Source organism: Nicotiana tabacum, chromosome 5, assembly GCF_000715075.1.
Source record: "Nicotiana tabacum cultivar K326 chromosome 5, ASM71507v2, whole genome shotgun sequence".
Lineage (NCBI taxonomy): Eukaryota > Viridiplantae > Streptophyta > Magnoliopsida > Solanales > Solanaceae > Nicotiana > Nicotiana tabacum.
Window position 1 is genome coordinate 30,831,454 of NC_134084.1, and position 25,472 is coordinate 30,856,925.

A 25,472-nucleotide genomic window follows, 5' to 3' on the forward strand; every position below is an offset into this window, starting at 1 on the left:
ACCATAGCCGTAACTTGACAGGGATTTTGGTCATTATTGAAAAATGTTCATTTTGCATTGTGCTCATCCTGCACATTTATTAAGGTGTTCTTTAACAAAAATAACTTGACTCAAAATATTTTACAAGGAAGATCAAGTTTTCGAACGCGGCCTTTCAGCACTTCGGGGATGAAGATTTTGAGGCCGTGTGGGTCAATTGGATGAAAATCCTAAAAATGACCCGAAGGTGGTTATTTATGCAAAGTCAGTCTTCCGGTGTCCCTTTCGGGAACATTCGGCTATTTATGACAAAACAACATCACCTGATTTATTCGTGACAGAATTTGACACACATTTTTTATTATTATTATTACTATTTGTTCCTTTTTTTAGTAAAAGGTGGGGTTGAACCCGATGGGGGTTGCCTACGTATCTCACGTCCGATGAGAATCAAACCGGCGTAGTTCGGTAAATCGTGAATAGAGGAAATCAATTAAACCCAGAAAGCAAGAATATGTTTTTTTTTATTATTTTCTTTTGAAAAGAGATAAAGACTAAAGAAAATTTTTATATATTATTATTATTTTTTGTTTTTCTTTCAAAAAGAGATAAAGAAAATATTCTTAAGGACTGCTAAATAGCATTTTTTTGGATTTTTAATAAATCAAACTAAAAGACAAATTTTATTTTTTCTTAGAAAATACCGGTGAGGTTTTGACATTACTTGGACATTGGTTTTATTTTTTCAAAATAAGTACTTATCTCCCTACACTGCTATTTTTCCTTTTTTTTTAAGTTTTCCTTTTTTTTTAGGAACCGGTCAGCACGCAGATCCGAAGCAAATAAATGCGCAAAACAAAACGGGATGCAGCAGGATGGTCTTTTCATTTCAGGTTGCCTGTCTTAGACGGACCCAACCCCTGTGTTGAGTCCCCTATGTCAAATGCAACATGATGCAAATAAGCGTTCCTACTAGGGATCCGGCATGAAGTTTCGTTATACTAGGTTTATAACCTGGGTATATGTTCTAGACTGTGTACCCGAGCGGACAACTCGAGTCGAGGAGGGGGCTACGTACCGGGGACCCGCGAGATCGTCCGGCTTTGTAACTTGTCTGGCCTCTTTCTTATTTCAGGTATTGACACTAACAGAATAGGGAGTCTCGACCAGCAAGCTTCTCCCCGGAGGTAAGAAGAGAAGGGTTTCGGCACAGTTTATATACAGTTCAGATAATATCAAAGCGGTAAAAGACAACATTCAGCACGTTATATCAAAACATGTAATAAATATCAGATAATAAAGCCAAATATAACAATTATTCTAAGCTCGAATTCTTGAACCCTGAACCAGTGGTTCTGGGCGAACTTTGTCCCCAGCGGAGTCGCCAGAGCTGTCACACCTTCTTTTTGCGCGCCCGCCCCGAAGTGTTAAAATGCGCGAGGGGAGTTTTTCCAATTTAAGTGACAATATTCGAAATGGGATTATTTATTTAATTCAGAGTCGCCACTTGGGAAAGGTTTGGTTTTTGGTGTCCCAAGTCACCGGTTTATCTTGAATCCCAAATCGAGGAAATTTTCGACTTTTCCAAATGAAGTATGCGAACCAGAAATTCTAAGTAAGGAATTCTGTTGACCCGAGGGAAGGTGTTAGGCACCCTCGAATCCCGTGGTTCTAGCACGGTCGCTTAAATTATTATAATGGCTAAATATCTGATTTAAATACATGTTGTGACTTATGTGCTTTTATTAAGTTTAAACCGCTTTTATTATTATCATTTATTTTTATAGAATTGCAACGTCGTGAAAATGCATCTCGAACCACGTCACAATCAATGCACCCGTAGTTGTTAACACATTTCGACTCCGTTGAGATTTGAATTTGGGTCACATAAATGCGCACCCGAATTTAAGAATGTAATTTAATTAAGTCGCGCCTAAAGAGTCTAACGCGTTATTATCTTTGGGGAAGGCAGTGGAATTCACTAAACAGTCCATCCCAAATTCTAAGTATTTATTATGATCAATTATTGAGGGCCCCGCAATTTGCATTTTTATTTGGCGAGGCTCGTCTCATTTTTTAGAAAAGGATGTCCTAAAGCGACTACATTTCTATTACATTTGTCTCTAAAAATAAAAGAGAAAGACCAAACTTACTTGTTTAAGCAACTACATACTAAATATCTACTATGTTTGACGAATCCGAATTTTGTTTGATTACCTAATTGGTTGTTTATGAGATGAGAATTACCTCATGCCTTGTCTTCAAGGAGTGAATGAGCTTTGTTAACTTGCTAAGGGGGATTGCAAGCAAACTAATAACGTACACTAAATTTACATTAAACGACCTTCCAGTTTGAATTTTAAAACTAGCTCATTTGCGCTTGATAAATGAAATCAGTTGTTTATTAGGAAAACTACTATTAATTGAACTCAAAAAGTAGTCGCATTATTTCGAAACAGTGAATCTATATCGAAACCCATATCGAACCTATATAGGAACAAGTAAAAGTCTAGACAAAATACATACAGATGCTTGCCACGATTCTATATTATACTGTCATAGCTAAATCGAAACCTAATGGTTATACACATTGAAAATACGTCTGATCTAACAAACAATATTATCTGATATGTCAATCAAGATGTGCATAATTCATACAGAGCAATCGTGGTTGGAACTAATTTAAACAAATACAGACCAAGCTACCATTCAAACTATTTTTGAACACAAGGATTTTAAAGTAAACAAATGTTCATTTCTTTATTTCAGCTTCAAACTTCAAACTTTCAGCCAACAAAGTTTCAGGAGTGTGTACCTGGGAATGCTTACAATCAAAGAAGAAAGAAAGTCAGTAGAATGACAATGACAACAGAAACAGCAGCAGTAACAGCAGGTAACAAATAGAACAGCTCCCAGTGCAAGATACAGTTAGAGCCGATGGAAAAATGGCAGAAAGACAGCAGCAAACAATGCAGTAGAAACAAAGCTCCAAGACAGACCAAATCCAGGAGAAACAAACAATGTGAATCAACCAATGAACTCAGCTGATACTTGAAAGAAAATAGAGTTGATTGAACAGGTTGAACAAACTGAGAATCACACAAACAAGAAAGAAACAGTTGCTGATTTTCTGTATATTTTCCTCTCTCGTAGGTGTCTGTATATATCCAACAATCAAATCTCCAAAAGTCTGAGTTTAGTCTAAAAATCTGCCTGCCTTTTCCTTTTTTCAAAATTTTTTCAAAATCAATCCAGTCCCCCTTTTCTAATGGAAGTCCTCTTCTTTTATAAGCCTAAAATCACCCCTTTAACAGCCTGTTAGACAATCAGAACCCCCTCCCTTTCTTACTGTCTTTCCACTCAATGTTTAAAAAAAATCAAATCCCCCATGAGATTCCCTGACAGTCCCCTTTCCCATTTTATTAACTAAAAGCAGACATGGGCAGCAAGAATATAATCTGACAGCATATGCTGTCAAACTATTTTAATCCAAAAAGGGCCTTTAATGCACATGTTGTGCACAAGTGCACATGCCCTCCAATTCAGATTGCAGTTACAAAAAACCAATCCTTTTATATTTCTGATTCAAATACATCAATTATAAGTAGCTGTAGTTGATTCCCAATTTGATTCAAACAATGTTCAGCAAGACAAATCAAAATGTTACCATTCAAACAGCTAAAACTATTCGACGACATGTATCGAATCGACTATACTAATTACAACATATACAATCAAAGCAAAGGATTAGAAATCTAACAGTATCAAACATGCGATTCAAATTACACTGTCAAAACAAAATGCCCTTGGGAACTAAATAATCGACCAATTTCAAATTCAACTAACTATGCAGTTTAACCACACACACATTATTAGTGAATGAAGAAGGACTTGACCAAATGCAAGGGCCCGGGCAATGTGGACAACAACAGTTGATGAAAATCCGAAACACAAACTAAACAAGACATTTCGGCCATACAAACGGACCTTTAACAAACACATGACATGAATAAAGCAAAGAGAAACAAGCTTACCTTAAAAATCCCTGGAAAAATCAGAAGACCAAACTCGTACTTGAAAAGAACCTCCTTGGGGTTGAACGGGCTTTAATCGAAGTGTTCTCACTGAGAACACTTCGACTAAAGTCCATTAGACCTTAAACACTTTGGCTCAAACGGATACAGACCAGTCACGAGGAACCCTAGGGTTCAAAAAAATCAGATCTGGGATTCATGTTTTCCTGGTCAGATTCGGACCAAACCAAGCATGGTTTGGTCACGAGGGGGGTCCGGGGACTGTCTGGTGTGAAACTGGGGTCAATTGGTGTAAGTCAAGTTCCGACTCGAATCTTCAAATGAAGATTCGAGAAGGTGGGAGGGGATTCGAAATGTGTAGTTGGTGGATTTGGGTCCAGGACGGTGAGGAGCATCTATGGTGTTAAGGAGGGGGGCACCGGCGTCCATGCCGCCGGCTTTCATGGCGAAGGTATACATGGGCGGCTAGGGTTTGGAGGACTGAGGTCTGTGGAGGGGACGACTAAGGCCTGGGGGTTTGGATATGGGGGGGTCAGGGTAAAGGTTATAGGCTTATATAGTTAGTGAGGGATCGATTCTTGGCCGTTGGATGGGGTGAGATGAAGGGTCAAGATCTTTTGGCTGGTAGGGAACGGTGTCGTTTCAACCTAAAGGGGTTTGGGTCGGTTCGGGTGGAATGGGTCGGGTTTTGTTTATGGGTTATGGGGAAGTGATCTTGGCCGTTGATCAATCTGAGATCAACGGCCCAGATCAGGCACGACCCAAACGACGCCGTTTGAGATAGTTAGGGGCTGAACTGGACTGGACCGGGTAATTTTGGTTTTGGGTTGGGTTGTTTGGGCTTGTTTGTTTTAAAATCGGACTGGCCCAAGTCCGAAACTCTTTCTTCTTTTTTTTTTCTTTTTAATTCCTTAAATTAATTTGCCAAATAATACCATGTAAAATATTGGACAACAATTATCACACAACTAACATTTAATTATACTAAACACTTAATGATAAAATACAATGAAGGATGCACACATTTTATTTTTCTTTTAATAAACGGATTACGGTTCACACGACATATAGACATATATTTTTTATTTTTGTTTGAATAAAACAACCATGGGCAAAATCACAAATAAATAGCAAAAAATGTCACGTAAAAATCCAGCAAATGTACAGCAAGACCAATTGCTATTATTTTGTTTCTTTTGGAGTGATTGTCGCGTAAAACAAAAATCACGTGCTCACAATAAGTTATAATAATATGCAATTAGTATTTATGAACTATTCATGTTATAGAAATAAAGTCAAGTCAAATAAAAATCTTGCGATAATGGTAGCTCATTTAAATTCGGTAGAATAAGATCTGTATTCACATTTGAAGTCGACAAATCACATCGCATATCTTGGTCTTGCATTGAATTTTGATTGTGCGTGAGACTGAGATGATGAAATGTGTCCACAACTCTTTATGGGTGTACTACTAATATGCAAGAGCTTTATATAGTTAAAGAAAATTAAGGACATCACCAACGTTTTTAGTCGGATTATTTCTGGTCAATTGGAAAAAACGAATGAGGTAAAAAGAAGGAAAAACTAATTTAAGCAAAATAAAAGAACATGGGACAATTGTATTGGAACAAAGGGACTGCATATCGTACATATTTTTCTCTTCATCATTAGAATGTACACAAATAATTTGTTGTAATTTTGAATAGTTAAAGAAACTTAAGGAGTTGATCAATAGTTTACGGCAGAATAAAAAGTTAGGGAGAAAGACGAATCAAGTTAGAAGAAGGAAAATTTAATTTACGGCAATCATTATATTTGTCTATTTTCATATGTCACAATCAGTTGTAGTGTTCATAACTTTAAGTAAAATATTATATGATTTATATTAAAAATCTATAAATATAGTGATGATATAGTTCATACCTTTTTTATCCGAGGAATATTTAGGTCGGTTTTGATTCCGTATGCATATTCCGTTTGTTCTTGCGACCTCTGTTCTTCCATGTTAAAGTGCGGTAGAAACAGAATTTGGTGTGAGAAGTTATAGAGTCTTTTGGAAAAGCAAAGCCAAATTTGGTGGGGCTAGTTGCCAACCCTCAGTGTGATGAATCTGATGCACAACAAACTCTATTTTCTGGTGACCTCATCTGATTCTTTCAGCGATTTCTGAAGCAACTACAACATGTTCGAAAACAATACTAATTTCTCAGAGAAAGTACCAATAAATCTAAAAGCATGAGAGCCTTGGATGCATACCACACAAATTAACAGCCGTTGAGATTAGCAGTTAATTGGAATAGATGGTTGTCGATCATGCGTAGGTTTAGATAAAATCTATAATTTAGGGCAAGTGGGATATAAACGTGTGTATTCACGTTCACAAGTAAAATCAGTTATTACTTGTTAAAAAAATTAAAAAATAAAAATAAAAACTGAAACTTTTAGTTTACAAAAATAGAATATCGAATTTGGAGTAATTTTTTTCTCCAAACAAAGGTCTAAAAAAGGAGCCCCCCTCTTAAACGTGCACATCTATATTATATTAAAAGGAGAATAGTGAAGCATGTGGTTAAGCCAAGTGGGCAGCTAAAAAGAAGCCACTTAAAAATTTTAAGACAACATTAATAATTAAAAATTATAAATGGAAACATAATTAATGGAAGTATTTTAATAAATTTTATACATAATCTAAATAGATATTAGACAAATCTAATCTATATATCTATATTTATATTTATATTTAATATCTATATTTATATCTATATATTTATAACTAATGGAAATCCACCGCTAATTTGATCAAGCTTTATAATTAATGGAAATCCACCGCTAATCTGAGCTTTAATTTGTTGGATTCTATTTGTATAACATTAATAAAAGTTATTAATTGATATTCTTTTGTATCTAATTAATAATTGAATTTTTTGAATTGCATAAAGTGTCACCGAATTGTATAACTAAATAGTATTAAATATCTTTTCCTTTTTTGTTTTTAGATTCTTTATAATTTTGTATCTAGAGAATGTTTTGTGTATAACTAAATAAGCTTTGTATCTGATCTTATTTGGGTACAATATACATTACTGTATGTATGTTTAATAACTAAATGTATTTTTCTTTTGAACAAAACATTCTCTATAATTTTGTATCTAGAGAATATTTTGTGTATAACCAAATAAGCTTTGTATCTGATCTTATTTGGGTACAATATACATTACTGTAAGTATGTTTAATTAAAATTTTGTGTATAATTCAGTTATGATCGGTATCATTTTTTGAGAAAAAATCAATTAAATTTTTGTTTTGTATCTTAGTTTAAGTTGAAATAATAATTCTTTATTTAGTACAAGCTTTGAATCTGATATTATTTGTGTACAATATACATTACTATAAGTATCTTTAATTAAATTTTGTGTATAATTCAGTTATGGTAGGTATCCTTTTTTGAGAAAGAATCAATTAAATTTAATTTTGTATCTTACACATTAATTTTAATGTGAAATAATAATTCTTTAATTTGTTGGATTCTATTTATAACATTAATAAAAAGTTATTAATTGATATTCTTTTGTATTAAATTAATAATTGGATTTTTTGAATTGCATAAAGTGTCACCGAATTGTATAACTAAATAGTACTAAATATCTTTTCCTTTTGAAGGAACATTCTCTAGAATTTTGTATCTAATTACTAATTGATTTTTTTGTTAAAGAATTGTTGGAGCTGTTACCGAGTTATATAAGAAAATAGTATTAAATACCTTTTCCTTTTGGACATTCTCCAAACTGTTTAATCATATGACCTACTACAAAATACCTTACGTACAGTTCATAATAAACAAACCTACAATCAATTAGAAATTACAAAATATTGTTGCAACCATTAACCATATTAGTGAAATATTGAGTATCAAAATGGGTTGGAGTTGTTAGATATGGCACGTTCCATATCGTGATAAATTAGACAGCCCCTTGAATTACTTATTCACGATGAAAAGGCGTATACATTTTGAAGTGCTATTAAACTTTTCCATTACCATGTAATGTGGATATTCAAGTTGTTTTGTATTTTCTTCAACTTATGCGTATATTTAATCCACATTAATTATGGTTTTGTTAGGGTATAGATAGAGATTTATTATGATTTCATTTACAATTTGAACGGGTGTTAGGTAATATAAATTTATCATTGACAATTTATTTTTCTTTATGATTTTATGTAAGAAATCTTCATATGTGATTGAATACATAAATAACTCAAGATTTTAATTTATAGACGAGTTTATTTGTATTTCTTTGCATATTCAATGAAATTTGCTGATTTTGTGAGTTTTTACTTTTATAGTTTGGTATTAACTATTGTTTTATTATGTTAGTTTGTACAAATTTTACTCTTAATGCATAACAGAAAAGGATTTTTTCTTCTTGACAGATTTTGAATTCAAACGGCTAAGCCATTAGTCAGAGAGTTATGATCAAATTTTGTCCACGCTGCCAAGATAAAAAATTTATTTGGGTGTTGATGCATGTTTAATATTACAATGTGTCATCCAGTTTTACTATTAGCGATAGTATACTCATGCCTATTGATGCATTAGTATGTTGTGGGTTTTTACAAACAAAATAATGCATAATCTTTATATGACATGACCTCCTACTAACTTAATTTTTTTAAGGAGATCGAATTTATGAAACTGTTGGATGGTCCGTTATACGTATCTTTAAAAGAAAAATACATGAAATGAGATTGTATGTTATGAAGAATTTTGTAGTTGGAGCAAACGATATGAAATTTAAGATCAACAAGCATAAATTGAAACTGACGTTTTCTCATAGGACGGATGTGATTGAAATTAATATTCTGCAGTTTAGTTTGAATATCATCAACTTTAAACCTTGTGAGCATTTGATAAATCAACTTGATGTTGATGAGAATGAACTATTCGGTAATTGTTTTATCTTTCACTATTTCTTCTATAAGGTGTTGATCCCGCAAATGGCAGATGGAGCAGAATCGAAAATGAAGAGAATCAATCCTACTTTCGCGTGATATAACGAATGGTCAGTTCCAAACAGGTAATCGTTTTTCACTATAATTGTGCATATATAGCTTATCTAGACTGATTATTGTTCATATACAATTTCCCAATCGAGATAGAAGAGGGCGTCTTTTAAGTATTGGTGTCAATGAAATGAGGATACAAAATAATGTGATAAGCTCAAACATGTTAGTTAATAAAATAGGGAAGGTTGATCCATAATTGCAAAGTGAATTTGCACTCATTGATATGTATTTTAAATGTGGATAATTGAAGGAAGCTGAAATTTGTCTCAATAACTCCATGAGAATAGTAACATACTGACATTTAGTTAATTACTCATATATCTTGAATGCTTATGAGAACTGAGATTTTTTTTGCAGTATTTCGTACATTTTTAATCTTTTCTCACTTTTTTTCTCCTATGCATGTGTATTCTTGATAATGAGCATACAATGGTGAATCAAAGTTAAAGTATAGTATATTAAGTAATAAACTTAAAGTTCAAGATCTGCCAAAAAAAATACTAACATATTTAAGAAAATTGATCAAGGGCATGTAGAAGTTGAAAAATTAAAGAGATCATTAAAGTGATGTTGCTCACAGGCTTCATATGAAGCAAAATTTATAGCATCATTATTTATTATGGAACATTCATATCAAACAAATTGTATAGTATCATTATTTTTCATGGAATATCTATTAGGGCGGCGGAATAAAAGTTTTACTGGAGTCTCAAAATATATTTAATGTTTGGTTGTAAAGATGATATTAACACTAATAAATTAAAATATACAGTGTAAATTATTCTTTTTAATTCTCTGCGCATCGCGGGTATTAATACTAGTAAAAAATAAAAATAAAAACTGAAACTTTTAGTTTACAAAAATAGAATATCGAATTTTGGAGTAAAGTTTTTCTCCAAACAGAGGTCTAAAAAAGGAGCCCCCTCTTAAACGTGCACATAAGCTTTAGGATGCTTTTGACTAATGCTGTATTTTGTCCCGGGCCCGGGCCTTAGTGGGCCTAACGGGCCGGGCCTCGCGGTCCCGGGCTTCGTGGTCTCGGACTCTGGCGGTCCCGGGCCTGGTGGTCCCGGTCTTCGTGGGCCTAATGGGTGGAACCGGCCCGTGACGGGCCTAAGCCCACATGGTCCTGTGCTTAACGGGCCGGGCTCGTGGGCTTCGCGGGCCTAGCGGTTTTTTTTTTTTTTAAAGACAATTTCTTGTAGTATCATGGCTATATTAAAAATATATATGTAGTATATATGTATATCTAATTATTAAAGTGCTTGACGAAAAAGAAAATAACAAAACAATAGTAAAACACTAAATTGTCATGCATAAATATCACTTCTTGAAGTATATTATATTGTATCTTATGTATATATATTCTCTTATATATTTTCTTTTAGTATATGTATTGTATCTTATGTATATATATTCGCATAATAATATATTTTCTTGTAGTATATATATTGTATCTTATGTATATATGTTCGCATAATATATTTTCTTGTAGTATATATATTGTATATTATGTATATATTGTAGCATAATATATTTTCTTTTAGTATATTATATTGTATCTTATGTATATATATTCTCTTATATATTTTCTTATAGTATATATATTGTATCTTATGTATATATATTCGCATAATATATTTTCTTGTAGTATATATATTGTATATTATGTATATATTGTAGCATAATATATTTTCTTGTAGTATATTATATTGTATCTTATGTATATATATTCTCTTATATATTTTCTTGTAGTATATATATTGTATCTTATGTATATATATTCTCTTATATATTTTCTTGTAGTATATATATTGTATCTTATGTATATATATTCGCATAATATATTTTCTTTTAGTATATATATTGTATATTATGTATATATATTCGCATAATATATTGTCTTGTAGTATATATATTGTATATTATGTATATATTTTCGCATAATATATTTTCTTGTAGTATATTATATTGTATCTTATGTATATATATTCTCTTATATATTTTCTTGTAGTATATATATTGTATATTATGTATATATTGTAGCTTATAAATAATTCTAAGTATAGACAAAGAAATATTGCGAAAAGAAGCTCATGGGTAGAAGCAATAAATTTTATTACCAAAAAATGACATATCTTTCTTAGTCATCCTTCCCCCAATGGAATGAGCACAACAAGGTACTAATACCACCATTAGAAGGAAAAAAACTAAGGAAGATGTGCCAAAATACAAGTTACATATTATTCTATGTATTATCTCTAACAAATCTCATAAATCCTTCAAGGTTCGGAGGAGGTTGCGTTGGTGGTGGTGGAAAAGAAGCTTGTTCATCACCACTTCCGAGCGAAGCCGAATCCTCCGCAAGTTCCGCTATCATTTCTTCATAAGCTTCGTCTATCGCCGGTTGTGCTTCTGCAATTCCAAAGTTTCTTCTTTCCGAGCGGATCCAATCTCTAAACAATACTGATTTTTCCAAGCTATCCCTCATAGACGCTCTATGATCACCTATTTGCAGTCTTGCTTGACTGAAAGCGCTCTCTGATGCAACAGTTGAAGCTTGAATTGATAAAATATCCCGAGCCATCCTTGCAAGAACAGGAAAATATTTTTCCCTTGCCTTCCACCATTCCAAAAGATCAAAAGAGCCGTCTGGATTCTCCTTTTCAAGTCCCTGAGACAAATAAACTTGAAGCTTATTTAGATGTGAAGTTTCATCATAATTTTCACCTTGAGACCCCCTGAACTCCGTCCAAGATTTAAGAGCTTTTAAGCCCGCAACTCTTTTAGAGGATTGTGAGCTAGACGAAGTAGGGGTTGGAATAGTTGGCCCAGCATGCTCTAAGGCAAGTTGATAAGCATTATAAACTGTTTGAGCGTTAATCTTAATTGAAGCTTTTGCATCTGCAAGTGTCGCAATTTCCTCATTTGAAAGATCTAAAGCCTTATAAATATTTGAATACCAAATATGAGGACCTCCCAATTTCATTGTAGGATTTAGCATTGCAGCAAGACCATAAATAGGAGGAATAGGAAAAAAATATTTTTTAAACTTTTGTTTCATTTCATTTATAGCAAGTTCATAAATATCCCCACCCTCACTAAATTCAACAAACAAATCAGATAGTGCTGCAATATAAACTAAACATTTTGAAATAGTAGGATAATATTGCCCAGAAAATGCATTTGTTGCAATTTGAAAATGTTCTAAAAAATCTAAAAGAATTTTAACATTAGTCCAATCTTGAGTGGTAAGCATTTCATCATCATCTTCACCACCTACCCGAGAATTAAAGTTGCATTAATTGGGTTTCTATATTCATATGCTACTACTAAACTTTCGTACATACAATTCCATCTAGTCGGGCAAGGTTTAGGAACCTTTCTTTCTCTAAGGCCATATTCATCACATTTTTTAAAATACTCTCTAAGTCTACTTCTACGGTTTGAATAAAAAAGTCAATTAAGAGCCATTCTAACCTTTTCAATTTCTATGTTTAATATTCGCATACCATCACCGACAATTAAATGATAAATATGACAAATACATCTAACATGGAAAATATTAGTAAATGCAGGATTTAGTGTTGTTGTAAGCATGCCTATAGCACTGGTGTTACTAGAAGCATTATCCATTGAAATTGCCATTATTTTATCGCTAAAGCAAAAATATCTACAAATATCTGCAACAGTGTTAGCTATAAATTTACCTGTGTGACGCGAATTAATTATTCTATATGCAATTATGCGTTTTTGCATTATCCATTCCTCATATATCCAATGACTTGTAACAGTTAGGTAATCACAATCATTACCACTTCTACCAATATCAGTAGTAATAGAAATCCGATTAGGTATATGAATAAATAAATAACGCAAATATTGTTCATATTCATGTTTGAATTTATAAATATCACTCTTAACTGTTGCGCGAGGCCAACCTTTATAAGTAGGATTAAACACTCTTCTAATATAATGAACCCAATTAGGATTAGAAGCAAAAGTATAAGGTAAGCACATAACAGTAATCATCTTTGCTAATTCTTCACGATCTCTATTTGGATCGTAATATAAAATACCTCCAGTGACAGTGTTAATTCCTGGTTGAACTAGATTTGAACCTGTACTAGGGTTAATCGCAGAATCTACACTTGTCCCCTCTAGATGCGCTTTCATTTGAAAAAATCTAGCCTTATCTCTAGGGTGTGTTTTTATGTGCCTAGTCAAACTACCTGTGCCGCTACGGTCTCCTACATATTTATGCGACATTAATTTCCCGCAAGTTTTACACTTAGCCTTATTTTTTTCTCTTACTTGAGTAAAAAAATTCCAAACTAATGATGTTTCTAAGCGTTTAGCAGGTTCTCTATTAAAAGTAGGAGTTTCTACAGGTGGGTCGACCGGTGCATCACTTGGGTTATTAAGAGGACTAGTAGGTGTATCATCTAAATCCGGTGCTTGAGTTTCATCATCATCCTCATTTTCCTCATTATTTTCTAAGATGGTTTCATTAGGATAAAGAGCATTCATAATTTCATCATCTAATCTATCACCTGGTGCAATATTATGATAAAATTCACTATCGGTAAATTGAAAACAAGGGTGATCACTATCAAGAATTACGGAAGGAGGAGGACGTCTAGGTTGGCGACTACTTTCAACTTGCTTATCTTTTCTAGGTCGGGGAGCCGGGGGAAGGGTAGTTGGTTGGCCACTACTTTCACCGGTTTTATCTTTTCCTTTACCAAACATTTTTTTCAAAGTAAATGCCATATTAATTATAATTATGCAAACTAAACCACACAAAAATATATTCTAAAAACGTAAGAGTTGAAACGAGTTTACCGGATTGCCGAACAACTTCTTGAAAATTGAAAATCGTTGAACACTTGAAAACTTCAATTCAACAACTTCACAATTTTTCACGAAATTTCAACAATAAATTAAGTAATTGTAGTAGAGAGATTGAGAGAGATTGAGAGATATTGAGAGATATTGATGAATTGGTGAATAAAAATGAAAGAATGAGGGGGTATTTATAGTTGAGAAATGGGGAAAAGTGTAATTATATAAAGTTTGGGGGCCAAATGACCATTTTTTTAACTTAAAAAGTGGTCATATTTTCAGCCCAAACGGCTAGATTTTAAATATGGTCGTTGGAGATTTTTTTTTTTTTTTTTTTGAAAAATAGCCGTTGGGCCCGCCAGGCCCGGCCCAGGCCCGCCTGCCGGTCCCGTGCTAAACGGTCCCGGGCTCGTGGGCTCACCCATGGAGACCAGCCCGTGACGGGCTCAGGAGGCCCACCAAGACCGGCCCACCCAGGACCGGCCCACCAGGCCCGTTAGGACCGCGGGCCCGGTCCGGTCCGGTTCAGGCCCGACCCACCGAGCAGCATTACTTTTGACCTTTAACTTCTCAAAAAATAAAAATAACTGATATTTTTAATTCACTCACAAAAGTATATTTTATGAGATTTTTTTCTCAAATAATCTTATAGTTTCTATTTTGTTGGAGCTATGTCCTAAAGTGCCAAATATCTTATTGTGATGATGCCATTTGTCAAAAAATAATGACTTTTGCCTCTCCTAGATAGATTTCATAATTAACATTGTCAACCACAATCAGTGCTATCACGCTATAATCTCTTCACGCACTTTGTAAAAACAACAAAGAGGCAAAATGAAAAAACAACAACTTTAGAATCAATAATTCAGCACGAAACTTTTTCGTTACAAAAGAAATAAACAAAAGAGAAAGAGGCGAGTTAGCGGCACAATATGAAAGTCAATGATATGAGAAAAAACCTGATCGACTAACATAAACGCTCAACACGAGTCTCACAAATTTTTAACAGCATAATATAAATTGAGATTTTTCTAAAATTTGTAAATATAATACTTAAATTTATTAAATTCTAAATAAAAAAAATCATACACATTCATATTCAGAAAACAAAAAATCTTAATTTTTTATTTAAGTTAAAACTTAAAGTCAGTATCTGAACAATCGTTATTCAAATTCAAATATCTTAATGTTACTCCCTCCGTCTCATATTATGTCCCTTAAGAAATACTCCCTCCGTTTCAATTTATGTGAACCCATTTGACTGTGCACGTAGTTTAAGAAAAGAGAGAAGACTTTTGAACTTGTGGTGTAAAATGAGGCACATATATTTTGTGTGGCTATAAATTATTGCATAAAAGTAAATTGTTTCCAAATAAGGAAAGGGGTCATTCTTTTTGGCACGGACCAAAAAGGAAATAAGTTCACATAAATTGAAACGGAGGGAGTATTAATTATTAAAGAGATTAGACTATTCTACCCTTATTCAGGGGCATATGCAGGAATTTTTGTAAGCGGTGTCAAAATTTATAAAAGAATTGGAATATAACTTTGATTATCATACTTTTAGACAAAAAATAGCCTTAGTCTATTATTTTGCTGAGTCTTAACAATTTTTAACTACAAAGGCTCTCTCAAATATTTGTAAAAGAAAGATATGGTAGTTGAGGTTTGAACTTTTGACCTCTTAGAGAAAAACCAAACACATTACCAACACACCAAGAAAAAATTTATATCAATTGAAGTCATTTTTTCCTAATTATCTTTTTCCGTACATTATTAATATATATATATTTAGTAAAATATTTCGATAAGCGTAAATCCGTCTCTGCCCTTATTTATGTCTTAAGATATAATCTTTATTCATTGAATATTTATTCTATTTATGTGTTAACTTATCTCTATCTTTAAGAACACTATTACTAAGGATAAAAAAAGGAAAAAATAGTTAATTTTGTCTTGAATTTCTAAAATGATAAATAATTTGAGACAATTATTTTTAGTAACCATACTATTAATATGAGGGAGGGAGTAAAAGCAAATCTTAATTAGGCAATTGTACAAGTTATTAAAATTGGCAAAAGTAATAAAAAAAAAAGTCAATAATTAGACAACCGCTACCTCTTGGCCTCACGTTTGTGCTTCTATTATACACGACAGCTCAAGTATATTGAGGTCCACTCCACAGCTCTCACTTGAAGATTCTCTCCCTATTTTTTAAAGCTAAGCACATGCCTGATTATCACTTAGCACTGCTCTAAATGTACTCCTCCCTTAATAATTGCTTACGTACACATAGTGTAGCGTGTATCTGCGTGCGTTTGACGCTGGATTAGAGAGAGAAAGTTCTGTAGAGATCTCTCTCTTTTCTGTCGGAGTTTTCATTGTCAATCGGAAAAAAAATACAAATGGCCGACGAGCCTTCTATCACGCGCTGGTCATTTGAGGTACTCGAACTCGCCGAAGAACAACTCTTAGTTCTGAATGTTTAATTCGTGCTTGTTTCGTTGATAGATGTTGAACTTCGAGTGAAGTTCAGAGTGTGCTTCGCATTGTTTAATTTCTTGCATGTAGTGATGATTGTGTGTGTTTTACTTTGAGCTGTTGAATTAGTGAAGAAATGTTGTGAATTTTACTTTTTTGGTTTTAATTTGATTTTTTTTTGTTACAAGCTGTGTCACATCTGGATTATCCCGGACATTTTGGAAAGGAAACTAAAACAAAGTTCAGACAAAGTTCCGAATTGTTACTTTTTTGGTTGAATTTTGACTTTTTCAGTTTTAATTTGATCGTGTCACGTGTGATTATTCGAAAATTTTGGAAAGGAAACTAAAATAAAGTTCAGAAACTAGGAATTTTATTTTGGACTGTTTAATTGGTGAGAAAATGTTGCTAGGAGGAAATTAGGGGGGTATGAGTTGTTCTGTTTAAGTTCTGATATGATTCTCGCTTTGTATTTCTAGTCCTGTGTAGAATGAAACGGGAACGATGTTTCAATAAGCAATAGGAATAATTCTTAGCTTAGTTGATATAAAGTGTTCTTAGCCGTGTAAGAAAAAAAAAAACTTTTGAAATTTGGAGTCTAAAACAAGTCATCCTTATTTGTGTTAGTATAAATCATCTCATTAGAAGAATTTTAAAGTTAAATTATTTCTAAAATAGAGTTGTGTCATTCTTTATGGGAGAAATTAAAAAGGAAATAACATCACATAAATTCGACGGAGGGAGTGCTAAAAATCTTGAGAAGACATTTTGTAATGCCTTCGTTAGAAGGTAGAGAACTTAAAAGTATATGCTCAGACATTGTGTACATTCGTACAGGTAGTGATAATTGTTTGTTTGAGCTGTTTATTGCTGAAAGGAATGTGGGACATTGGGATGCATGACTGTTGTTATTCATTAATTTGAACAGCTTATGTCTGGGTTTGTTTCTCACTCATTCATAACATTCTGGTCTTCCAAACAATTTGGTAGTGATTTTTTCCAATCCACCTGAGCCTTGGTGGGCAGAGTTACCCGGTACACTGTGTTAGTGGGAGGTAGCATGCAAAGGCGGATCCAAGAATTTGGGAGGATGGGTGTACTATTACGAAGCGGTGGATCTAGAATATAAATTTTAGGGATTCAACCTTTAGTTCTACTATTGCATCCATTATACTTTTGGAATTATAAGTTCAAATTTAATATTTAGATAGTAATTTTCTTACATCTATATCTGCATTCTTTACTCCCTATCGAAAATGTTGGGATCAGTTGAATCCATTGACTATATGCTACATCATTCACGGCTACTAGTTTTAATTTGCACATTTCATTTAATCATATAAAATTTTATGGTAACAAAAGAATAATAGGAATTTCAATGCGTGAAATTTTAAAAGAATAAATCAAACAGAGAAAGAAAGAAAAAGAATTAGTACTTAATTAATATGCAAAAAGTGACACCTGACATGTCCATTTCCCATGGGCGCCTAGTTCTAAATAAAATAAAATAAGATTGACATGAGATTTGAACTTATAATCCACTCGGAAAAGTGAATCCAATAATCATCACATCATATGATACTTTGAGCTTGGGTGCACACACATATATTTTGCATTTTTGAAAAAATATAACATTACTATACATGATTTAGGGAGGGGAGCATGGGCTCACGTGCCCCATGGAACCCCCCTGGTAGCATGTAGCCGGAGGAATAGTTTTAGGAAAATTGGTGTGAAGTTCAAAAGAGTGAACCTGAATAATTAATTTTTCTTTTTGTAAATGAGTGAACCTCAGTAATTTGTTATACCTAATTGAAAGTGCTGAATGATTTCGTAAGCCTAGATGTTGTCTCTTGATGAAATTGATAAATTTCAATTTTCAATTAGGAAGCATTATATAAGATACTTTGCTTTGTTGTCATATTCAGGACTTCAAGTTGTGTTATGATGCTAAGTTTGGTAGGAAGAAAGATTCTGCTGCAGAGGACGCAGCTGAAAATGGTCAAGCTGTATATAATGGAAATTCTTCGACTGTGACATCAAATGGAAATGGACATGTAAAGAAGACCTCAGATTTGTCCATCTATGAGCGGTACAATCAGGTGTTTTTCTAATACTGATCACATAATCCTACACTTGGTGCATGGTTATCTGTCTGACATGCTTAACCGGTTTGTCTTGGTTTAGGCAAATAATGGGAGCTCTGCGCACTCTAATGGAGTTTCATCTGCCGGAGGGGATGAAAAACCGTATGATTCGCAAAATAATGACTTAATTATTTTGTGTTTGGTTGCTGGTGTTCAATACTGCACTACTATCTTCAATTAAAAACATGTATACTGTGCATGTTCTACCACGGAAATATTTGCTTTCCAATAACTATTTGACATACTCATTGTTGAAGATAAAACAACTATTAACTTCTGGAGCATCATTCTCTTTCCTGGTTTAACAGACTTTGATACTTGCTTTTCAGGCAGAGATCTCTGCTTCCTCCTTTTGAGTCAGCAGAAATGCGTGCTTTAGGAGAAAGCTTAATTAGGTAAGTGACTGAAAATGACTGAACCTCTTGCTGTTAATTGAACCTCATTTTCCATCTTGCTCACATATTCCCAATTTTCTATGTATTTTTACCTTATCAGGGATATTATTCGTGGTAGCCCTGATGTTAAGTGGGAGAGCATAAAGGGGCTGGAGAATGCCAAACATCTACTTAAAGAGGCTGTTGTCATGCCAATAAAATATCCAAAGTAGGTTTTATAAACGAACGCTTATCTATGTGCTACTATCGCCCAAGTGGAATACACAGAGATTCTAATTTTGTGGTACAAACCTAAAGAAGGAATTTTTGTCTCTGCAGTATACCCAACAATATTTTTCTGGGATTTTTGCTTAACTTTTTTTCCTAAACTACTTCCTTAGGAGATCAAAAAAGAGACCGGAGTCCTCATAGCTGAGACAGGTTCTTTTTTTTTGTTTTTAGGTACTTTACAGGTCTTCTTTCTCCATGGAAAGGTATCCTCCTTTTTGGCCCACCAGGAACAGGAAAGGTTTGTAATCACTTTTTCTTCTGCTTGATATGTTATTGAAATTAAATGTTGTGTCCTGCTTTTGTATTTTGAATTTCACTCTCTTTTTTTACAATTTCTACTGTTTATTTCCAATCTGTGGTACTATTATTGTGTGATATGTCCACTCTTTGTATTCATCTCATGTTGGTATGTGTATATTAAAAATTTCAGTAACATGATATGGCAGATGGACCGAAATGAAGGATTATTAACTAACTTGTTATCTTATTCCATATTCATGTTGATTTTCTAGACCATGCTAGCAAAGGCTGTTGCTACAGAATGCAACACCACTTTCTTCAACATCTCAGCATCATCAGTCGTCAGCAAATGGCGTGGTAAGAACTAGCTTTGTGATTTACTAATATGCTTTTACCAATTTTCCAAGTTGCACAATCTGATTTGTCTGGCAAAGCTATGCATATAACAATTGAAAATCTATACTGCTTTAATATCGACTGAAAAGAAAAGTGGGGCAAATATTGAAAATTTCAAGCATTTAGATATTGGGAAAAGTAAATGCAACTCATTAGTGCTTTGAGTTATATGATTTAGAAAAGAAATGAGGAAAAAACTGATATAACCATCCTATTAAAGGAAAAAGGAAAATATTAGACGTCTAGTAGAAAATATTGTATTCAATTTTAAGTGAGGGAACTACCATAATATAAATATTTAAGCTTCGCAATAATTTAGCGGTAATTTCTATTCTATTGCTTACTTTCCCCTGAAAGTTGCACAATATTTTGGAATGAGATGGAAACTGCGAACATGGTACGGCTCACGGTTTATTTGTAGAACAAGGTAGACATACCGGGGGTCACAGGAAATAAGGAACTCTGATGAGTTATGTCTTAAATAATGTCAAATGCAAGTTCTGATGCAGCTTGTTACCTAGTATAAATGAAGTTATGTTGCAGTAGTTAGTGATATAAGAAAAGCTTTGTGTTCCTACACGGAGGCGCCAACTGCTCTCATCTGTTTTCAACCTTGACGGGAATTGGCATCTCACGGGGTGGTCTCATAATGCAAAACCTGTATATGGTTAGGGCCAGGGGTTCCTATCGTTCAGCTTCTGTACAAAACAGTTATGATGTCGGTTTTTACTGGTAAACCTGTTTGTTTATCTGTTATAACGTAAAGAAATACATAATTAGAGGTAGGTTAACCATGTTTATCGAAATTTATATAGTCAAAGTCGAGGGAGATCATCCCGAAGGTATCTCATCTGCTACTAGTTTAATAAGTTATTAGATACATGAGTTCAAGAAAAATTAATTTGTTCTATATCCTTTGAAAATCTCCACTATGATACAGGTGATTCAGAGAAATTGATAAAAGTGTTATTCGACCTGGCAAGGCATCATGCACCTTCAACAATATTTCTGGATGAAATTGATGCAATCATTAGCCAACGTGGTGAAGCACGTAGTGAGCATGAATCTAGTAGGCGTTTAAAGACGGAATTGCTCATACAGGTGATACTTGACTTTCGAAAGTGCATTGAGGACATGCAAAAGTCCAATTTACTTGCCCCAGATGTATCATTGTCCTTGTTAGCAGTGACCACACTGTGCCAAAATTTACAACAATCAAAAGCCAATTACTAACCCTAGAAGATGATGGCCACTTTGTCTTTTTCTTCTTCTTTGTGTGATGGGGGTACACGAGGTTATAGCACTCCATGAAATGCTTCAAAATTCAAATACATTCCTCAAGATAGATGAACCTGAGAGATTGCATCTTACAGAATCTTATCCTTTTATCATGAGATGTAAGGTACCTGAAGCTAAACCCCGTTTGAATGTCAGCAAATTACAAGAATTCTGTTGGTTTTCCCACCCTATTGAAGTAGTGAGCTTAGTTTTGGACTCTGAAAATACTTTGCTCCTGTATGATCTCCATGTTCTATTATTAGGGTCACTCAATTATGTGGTGCTATTATGGTACGGTGTTATTTTAAGAGTACTCAAGGAAATAGGGTAATTTTAGGAACTAAAAAGAGAGGGCTACCTGTAAAGAGGTTGTGAGAATGTGTGATATTAGCAAAATCGGACTAAACATTTGTTCCCATCATCAGGAATAACCAATAGTCATGCAAAGACTAGGACAAAAAGTTCTGCAGAAAATAAACCATGCTTAATTTATCCCCCGGCCGCCCACCCAAAAAGGAGGAAAGGAAAGAAATTCAAACCATACCTCCTCCAAAAAACAAAAAAAAAAAACAAAGAGGAGAGAAAATCAAACCATACCTATATGTAAGCTTAGAATGTCTTCAGATAGTGATTTGTCTTCTATGTTACTACGGGCCCTAACAAAGAAATTGTTTGCTTATAGCCATACTTTTCTCGAAATTATTAATTTGAATTTGGTTGCAGATGGATGGTTTGATGCGGACAAATGAACTTGTTTTTGTTCTGGCAGCAACAAATCTTCCCTGGGAACTAGATGCAGCTATGCTCCGGCGTCTTGAGAAGCGGGTACTCTTTCAAATCACCTGAAACATATTCTGCTTGATAAAGAGACCATCGGTTAAATGAAAAAGAATAAGAGCAATAAGACAAATTTTAACTGAATTTTAGCTTTATCAAGTCTTCTGTTTCAAGACCACCTAGTACATCGGGGTCAAACATGTGAAATTTGAAGCTAATGTAAATTTTTTTACCTAGTAAATTGGTATTGAACCTGCCAAATTTGGAGGCAATGGAAGCTTGTATAGTGGTAAGAGCTTTGAGTCTTTAACCAGAGGGTGGTGGTTTGAGTCCCATCTAATTTGTTTATTAATCTTTTAAATTTTATTTGGTATTTGGTCCAGTCGAATGATGGTTCAGTTACTGGTCTCATTGTGAATCAGTATTTTTATTTTTAATAGGGTAATAACGTCCTTCCTTATATTTGTACATTTTAAGGGGTTGGTCAGTAATGGGAAGGAATTCTTTTAGTTATCTCTCTCTGAACACATGTTCGATATCTCCTTAAAGTAAGGAAAAGAACAAAACATCTGAAAAACAAATTCATGTGATTTATTTATTCTTATCCACTACAATGCCAAATCCTATCTGACAAGTAACCTCAGCTTGCCAAAACTATCAGTTACTTACCTTCTGACTGTAATTTTAGATTCTTGTGCCGCTACCAGAGCCAGAAGCAAGGAGGGCTATGTTTGAGGAATTACTATCATCGGCGCGTGAAGAGGAAACTCTACCCTATGACTTATTGGTAGAAAAGACAGAAGGTTTTTCAGGTTCTGATATCCGGTTATTGTGCAAGGAGGCTGCAATGCAACCATTGAGACGCCTAATAGCACAATTGGAAGAGAAACAAGAAGTGGTGCCCGAGGATGGTATGCCATGTTTACATACATTGTGCCTGCATTTATCTTTTAATATTTTCCACCTACTCCCCCCATCCCAATTTATGTTGCAGTATTTGACTCGGCACGGAGTTTAAGAAGTAAAAGAGGACTTTTAAAACTAGTGGTCTAAAATAAGCCATAGATATTTGTATGACTATAAATCATTTCATTAAGGGTAAAGTAGGAAGTTTAAAGTTAAGTTATTTCTAAATAAGAAAGTATCACATTCTATTTGGGACAGACTAAAAAGGAAAAGGAAAGGATGACACATAAATTAGGACAGAGGGAGTACATACTATGGCTTTGGTGATTCCTTATTGACATATCAACTCGACTTTGATTTATGCTTCCAACAAATTCTCAAAATAAGAATATTAGATTTCCTTTAGCTCATGGCCTGATAGAGAAATATGTGGTCTGTTAGAAAAGTAAATCTCATACCTTCATGAAACGATTTCTAGAGTCAATGTTACAAAGAGTAGTGCATCTCTCCTTGTTTCAGTTGTTTTCTACCTTATATCATCTTTGATGGTCAGAACTCAGAACTCTTCATGTATCTGCCTTCTTTTATGAGTTCTGACTTTTGATTGTGGTCATGTGGTGCTCCATGTCCAGAGGATAAAAACTTGTCTCTATATTATTTATGTTAAATGTTGCGCAAATGTTTTTAATGAAACTATTTCTGGATACTTGAGCATTTCCTATGCACACAGCACAGATGCAAATGCATGTGATAATAGTCTTCTAGAAGTCAGCATCAAATTAAAATGATTTTCTATTGAGCCACGTCCTTGAAAGGTTTCAGGAAGACACATTTGTAATCTGTGAAAAAAACTTCATTTTGGGATTACAACATGCGAAACCTGTAGCATCACTTTACTACAATTTGTGAAGGTCTAAATGGTTTGCTAAGATCCTATCATAATTAATTAGCTTGGGCTTCAGGCATTAGTACTGAAATCTGCATTCTTCTGCAGAGCTGCCGAAGGTTGGACATATTACAGAGAGAGACATCGAGATGGCCTTGAAGAACACAAGACCATCCGCTCATCTCCATGCACATAGGTATGACAAGTTCAATTCTGATTATGGCAGCCAAGTACTCCAGTGAAAGCACACTATCATTGATCATCGTTGGCCGTTTTTAGTCATAATCTTGCTTTTTTCTTTTTACCAACTCATGTGCAAGTCCCGGTGTTGTTCCTTTTACTTGTTATTAATGAATTTGTCGTGTTTGTATAATTTATGAAACTTGTGCTGCTTTGGTCAGTTAGACTGCATTCCTTTAACTCCTGATCCGTGGTTTCACGGTTCTTTTTAAGCATTATAATGTTTGTTCCTAGAGGAGATTTTACAGTCTCAGTTTTCCTGTAGCAAAATACCTTAAAACCCCCCTAAACTTGACACGGATTATTAGTTACAGCCTTAAATTATTCGTGGTCTTAATTACCCCCTCAACTTGGCCTTTTGAGAGCCATTACCCCCTGGACGCTAATGTGGCAAAAAGTGTGGGTGCACTCGCTTGCCACGTGGATTTTGCCTGTATATGTGGCATTTTTTTTGAAAAATAAAATATATTCTTACCTTTTTAAGTATGTTACTTCTTTAGATGATTTTTTTTTAATACAATTTATAATAAAATTTGGATAGAACTACATTATTTAGGCTGAATTTTTTATTTGGCTAAAAAATAATAAAGTTGTAGTTAATCTTTTTTTGAATTTGACCTGAAAATAAAGATTTATACAATTGAAATAAATAGTCAAGGCATCTAAAAAATTATAAAAAATACATAGTTTGAAATTAATTATTTTGGCTATAATTTTTTATATAGCTCTAAATTATGGTGTTCAAAAAATAATTTTTTTTATAGATTTTACCTGAAAAAGTAAATACACAGTTGAAATAAATGGTCATTGCATCAAAAGAAGAAATAAAAAGAGTGTACAATTTCTTCAACTGTTATTTCTCCAACCGCGTACAATTTCTTCAACTATAAAAAGAGTGTAGTCTTTTTATTTTTTATTTTGATGCAATGATTATTTATTTTAACTGTGTATTTTTACTTTTCCAAGTAAAATCTATAAAAAATATATTTTAGAGCACCATATTTTAGAGCTATATAAAAAATTATAGCCAAAATAATTAAATTCAAACTATGTATTTTTTATAACATTTTAGATGCCTTGACTATTTATTTCAATTGTATAAATCTTTATTTTCAGGTCAAATTCAAAAAAGATTAACCTAATAAAAAAATTCAGCCTAAATAATGTAGTTCTATCCAAGCTTTATCATAAATTGTATTCGAAAAAAATTATCTAAAGAAGTAACATACTTAGAAATGTAAAAATATATTTTATTTTTTCAAATAAATGCCACATATACAGGAAAAATCCATGTGGCAGGTGAGTGCACCCACACTCTTTGCCACATCAGCGTCTAGGGAGGTAATGAGCTCTCAAAAGGCCAAGTTGAGGCGGTAAATAAGACCACGAATAGTTTAAGGCTGTAACTAATAATCCGTATCAAGTTTCGGGGATTTAAAGGTATTTTGCCATTTCCTTATTGATTAAAAAGGAGCACCTCATCTTTGTGGAAAGGCGAGGTGGTCCCTACTATTACCACAAATATATATTGCAA

The 25,472-nt window shown here is 33.6% G+C and overlaps 1 protein-coding gene across 1 annotated transcript; it reads left to right on the forward strand.

The window, feature by feature from the left end:
* The first annotated feature begins 16,098 nt into the window (after positions 1 to 16,098).
* On the forward strand, positions 16,099 to 24,191 carry LOC107799024 (uncharacterized). The gene is made up of 11 exons (XM_075253442.1): positions 16,099 to 16,366; positions 18,332 to 18,505; positions 18,591 to 18,652; positions 18,880 to 18,945; positions 19,046 to 19,153; positions 19,387 to 19,453; positions 19,728 to 19,812; positions 20,792 to 20,952; positions 21,853 to 21,954; positions 22,595 to 22,817; positions 23,807 to 24,191. Exons 1-11 carry the CDS (start codon positions 16,328 to 16,330, stop codon positions 23,938 to 23,940), a joined length of 1,221 nt encoding a protein of 406 aa, XP_075109543.1. The 5' UTR covers positions 16,099 to 16,327; the 3' UTR covers positions 23,941 to 24,191.
* Positions 24,192 to 25,472: the final 1,281 nt, after the last annotated feature.